A 3,886-nucleotide genomic window follows, 5' to 3' on the forward strand; every position below is an offset into this window, starting at 1 on the left:
GCACTCCGCCCGCTTCCCGTTTGCCCTTAAAATGAAACGAGACAAGGTAAAATAGAATAAACCCGGACCTGCTCGGCGGGAGAGCGCACCCCGCCGGGTCCCCCCGGCACCCTCTCGCTGCTTTAAAGCCGAGTAGGGGATGCTGCGAGGACCGTCTGGGCTCCCCGAGCCCGTCCCGGGGAAGTTGGTCCGTTTGCGGTAACGCGCTTTTACGTCTTTACACCCCAAAACGTTCCGATGATGTTTTTAGGCAGCGCTTTGGGGTTTTTGGTGGGTTGTTTTTTTTTTTTTTTAAGGCTGACATACGTGTTCCTGTCTCATGTTATCTGCCGAACGCGTGCGGTGTTAATTGAGGTTGCCATGGAAGGCATGCACGTAGTATAAATAAGCTGCCTTCTTGCCATGTGATTTCGCTTTTCTATTCCACGAGCCTCTTTTTTTTGTATTCTCTGGTTTTGCATATTGTCATATGGTGCATTAAAGATAAAAATATCTGCTGTCTCAGGGTGTAATTTCCCTAGCTGGAACTATGAGTGCATATGGAGCAGTGGGGAAAAGATGTAGCTAACTGTAGGAGGAATTATACGTGTGTGTGTGCATAATACACATTTGCCATAATATGAGCAATTAAAGGAAAAAAAAAAAAAGCCCTTTTACCATTCAAAATAGCAAAATAGTATTTTCTGTGGTGGAACATCACTGGGTTGACATCTTGGTGGCCTTATTTTGCCTTTTGATGCTAATTCGTGGGAAAAACTGCTGCGGTGCATCCAGGGACAGAACTGCTTTTCCAGCTCTGGCCTGCCTGCCAGAATGAGATACTCCTTTAAAAAATAGATAATTTTTCATACTTTTTTTTAAAAAACGGGTCTACAGGTCTTACTGTTTGTTTGTTGTTTTACAGATAAAAGATGGAAGCGTTGGCCACGCGTGGCAGCAAACCTCACATGCCCTGCGCGGGGAACTGAAGCAGAAAGCAAAGCAGAGACAAAGCAGCATCTGACCTTGTCACTGGGGGGCAGAAAACAGCCGCTGGCTGCCGCTGGTTTCGCTCTCCTTCCACCAAGCTCCCTGCGCCATGTGGAATCGCAGACGGCTCAGGAGGTGCAAGTTCTTTCCAGGTCACCTTGGGGTGAATAAAACTTGTTAATTCTGGGCTTGATTTGTCATCCTTTGGGGGAAAAAAAATGTCAGACTGGCAATTATGTAGTCGTGCTGATGGACTGAGCACAAGTGGAAGTGGGTTGTCCCGGAGGTGAGAGACGCGGCCAGCAAAGCCAAGGAGAAGCCTGTTCGACTTCACGTCTGCCCGGGGTTCCTTGGAGAGGTGATAAAGCCAGTAATCAGCCAAAGTGGGAGTTACAAAGCAGATGCGATAGCTTCAGCAGAACTCCACTGCCACATCCACTTGTTTAAAAGCAATTAACATTATTTGGAACACAATTTTGGGGGAAAAAATACACTTTGAGCATCTCTGCAATTCTCATGTCTGACACATTAATCGAGAAAAACGGTAATATAACACCAACAAAGGAGAGGGGCGACTATGGCAAAAGCAGCTAAGGAAATTCAGATGGAGAACCCAAGAGAGGTGGAGACTCCCAGCACAGGGGCAGCGTGCTCCCCGCCGGAGGAGCAGGCAGAAAAACTCTCCATGCTCTGTTTTAAGAAGCGGAAGAAGTCCTGTAAGAAGGGGCTGAGCGTGAAGGATGCGTGCGAAGGAGCCCCGGAGGAGAAAAGTCAATGCGTCAGCGCAGACCAAGGGGAGGCGAAAGGTTCTCGTCCGTCACGATCCTCCAGAGGAGCCTGGGCAGCCATCAAAAACCTCACGAGACCTCGTAGAAGGCAAAAATCATCCTCGCGGAAGAAAGTGCCTTCCGATTCCCAAGTGCAGCTGGAGATGGATGCTGAGGAGGGCTGCGCACAAGGCTTCCCAAAGAAACAGGCGAGCTCCGGGGTGAAGATGCCCTGCGTACGGTTCTCCAGAGGCAGGAAAAAACCCAGCCCCTCTGAAGCAGTGGAGGATTCGGAGAGCAGTGTTCAAGCAAATGAAGTGATGGGCATTTTGAATAAAGCTAGTGAAGAGCCAGAGGATTTGGCCCCAGCGGACAAGTCTGACTCCTTCAGCCCGGTCTCTGCAGAGGAGGACCAGGATATGGCAAAGGAAAGTGCCGGCTCTGTTGGGGAGAACGAGCCCTTGACAGAGCCCACACCTGGTGCAGAGGAACATACGGAGTGCACCGCTCAGTTGGAGATAACCGATTCAGAGACAGTTAATGAAACAGCCCAGGAAAAACTGCAGGAGGGGAGCCTACCCCAAACCACAGTCCCTGCAGAAGGTGGGGACGTGGCTCCTGAAGCGCCCGTTTCCAAGGACCAGTCTGACAGTGTCCCTGAAACCACCGAGCTGCAGGAAATCCCCAGTATCTGCAAAGAGCTGCCTGAAGGGGATGAATCAGAAAAGAGCATAAATCTTGCTGAGGAGTGCAAAGCCGAAGAGACTGCAATGGATTTCAGTCAGTTGGCAGTTAAAGATGATGCAGCCAGCGAGCAGGGCTGCTCCTGCCATCAGGTGACGTTAGAAGCTAACGCGGGCGCTGGCATCAGCATCGTCATCACCGTCACCGAAGCCGAGGACTCTGACAACACCGACTCTGACCAGGCCTACGAGCCATCCCCGGTTTTGCACCGAACTAAGCAAAAAGGGAATAAAAAATCAAGTGGGAGCTTTGATTTTGGTAAAAAAGAGGGCCCTGAGGCTGGCGGTGGTCCCCAGGTGGAGGAGAAGGGTCCGGGCGACCAGGGGCACAGAACTGGGGAGCAGTACGAGTTGCTCCTCATAGAAACCGCGTCTTCCCTCGTGAAGGCGGCCATTCAGTCGTCCATAGAGCAGCTGGTCAACGAAATGGCTCTGGAGCAGAATAAACACAACAGTTTTCTGTGATGGCAGCAGTGCCCCCAAAATAAAGAGTACAGGGTGTGATTTAAAGCTCCGTTTGGCCTGGGAGGTGTGGAGAGCTTGAAGGGCTCCCGCGGCCAAGGTGTCGTTACTTCTGCATGCCCGTTCAGTCGTGTGTCTATGTGAAACGGATCGTGGGGCAGAGCCTGTGACGCACAGCGTGTCCCCTGGGGCTGGGGATGCAGGCAGCGCCATCAACCGCAACCGCGGAAAAATGAAGGTGTTGCAGGGACTGTTTTTTCATTTATTGGCATATTTATGTCAAGGCTGTGTTTCTGCTGTCATCCACGTCAGGTTTCCCCGCTGTTCATGCTGTAGATGTGTAAGTACCGTGCGTTAAGCGAAAGGTCCCAAGAGGCGGCGAGCGCCTGACCCGGTGCTGGGCTGGATTTGGGGCTCACTGGACACGGCTGGAGGTTTGCCCTGGCGTTGAGTGGAGATGACGGAGGGTGAAGCGACTGCAGTGTCAACACAAAGACGTCAACGCCAGACGGCATCAGGCTGGTGTTTAGTATTGCAAACGGGCGCTCGCTACGTACAGATGCCAGCAACCACGGTCACCCCTGCTGTCGCATCGTGTGAAGCAGGGTGGTTGCAGCGAGCAGTGTGTTTTCATTCGGCCTCTTCCCCTGTCACAGGCAGCCTGTGCATTTCCAGACACGTTAAAGCACAGCATCCGCCGCTCGCCTGCCTGACCCCTGGCTGCGTGACTGCCAAGAAAGCGACAGCGCTTTGTTTTCCGGGGGGGCCATTCTCGCACCATTAAGCTCAACAGGCATTGGCAGTGTGGGCCGGTCGGGACCCCTCGTCTTCCTTCGCCTTCCTCCCTCCCAGTCGTGATGCCGTGGTGAAGCTGTTCTCGGATGTAGCATATTTTTGATATATGGCATGTGATATAAATAGCAGTGAGCTGCATGCGTGTTAGTC

General features: G+C 52.0%; 1 protein-coding gene across 1 annotated transcript; it reads left to right on the top strand.

Moving 5' to 3' along the window:
* The first annotated feature begins 1,546 nt into the window (after nt 1-1,546).
* Nucleotides 1,547-2,944, top strand: AKAP5 (A kinase (PRKA) anchor protein 5). The gene has a single exon (XM_010160942.1). The coding sequence runs from the start codon at nt 1,547-1,549 to the stop codon at nt 2,942-2,944; it is 1,398 nt and encodes a 465-aa protein (XP_010159244.1).
* The last annotated feature ends 942 nt before the right edge of the window (nt 2,945-3,886 follow it).

The sequence above is a fragment of the Eurypyga helias genome, unplaced genomic scaffold (genome assembly GCF_000690775.1).
Source record: "Eurypyga helias isolate BGI_N326 unplaced genomic scaffold, ASM69077v1 Scaffold43291, whole genome shotgun sequence".
NCBI lineage: Eukaryota > Metazoa > Chordata > Aves > Eurypygiformes > Eurypygidae > Eurypyga > Eurypyga helias.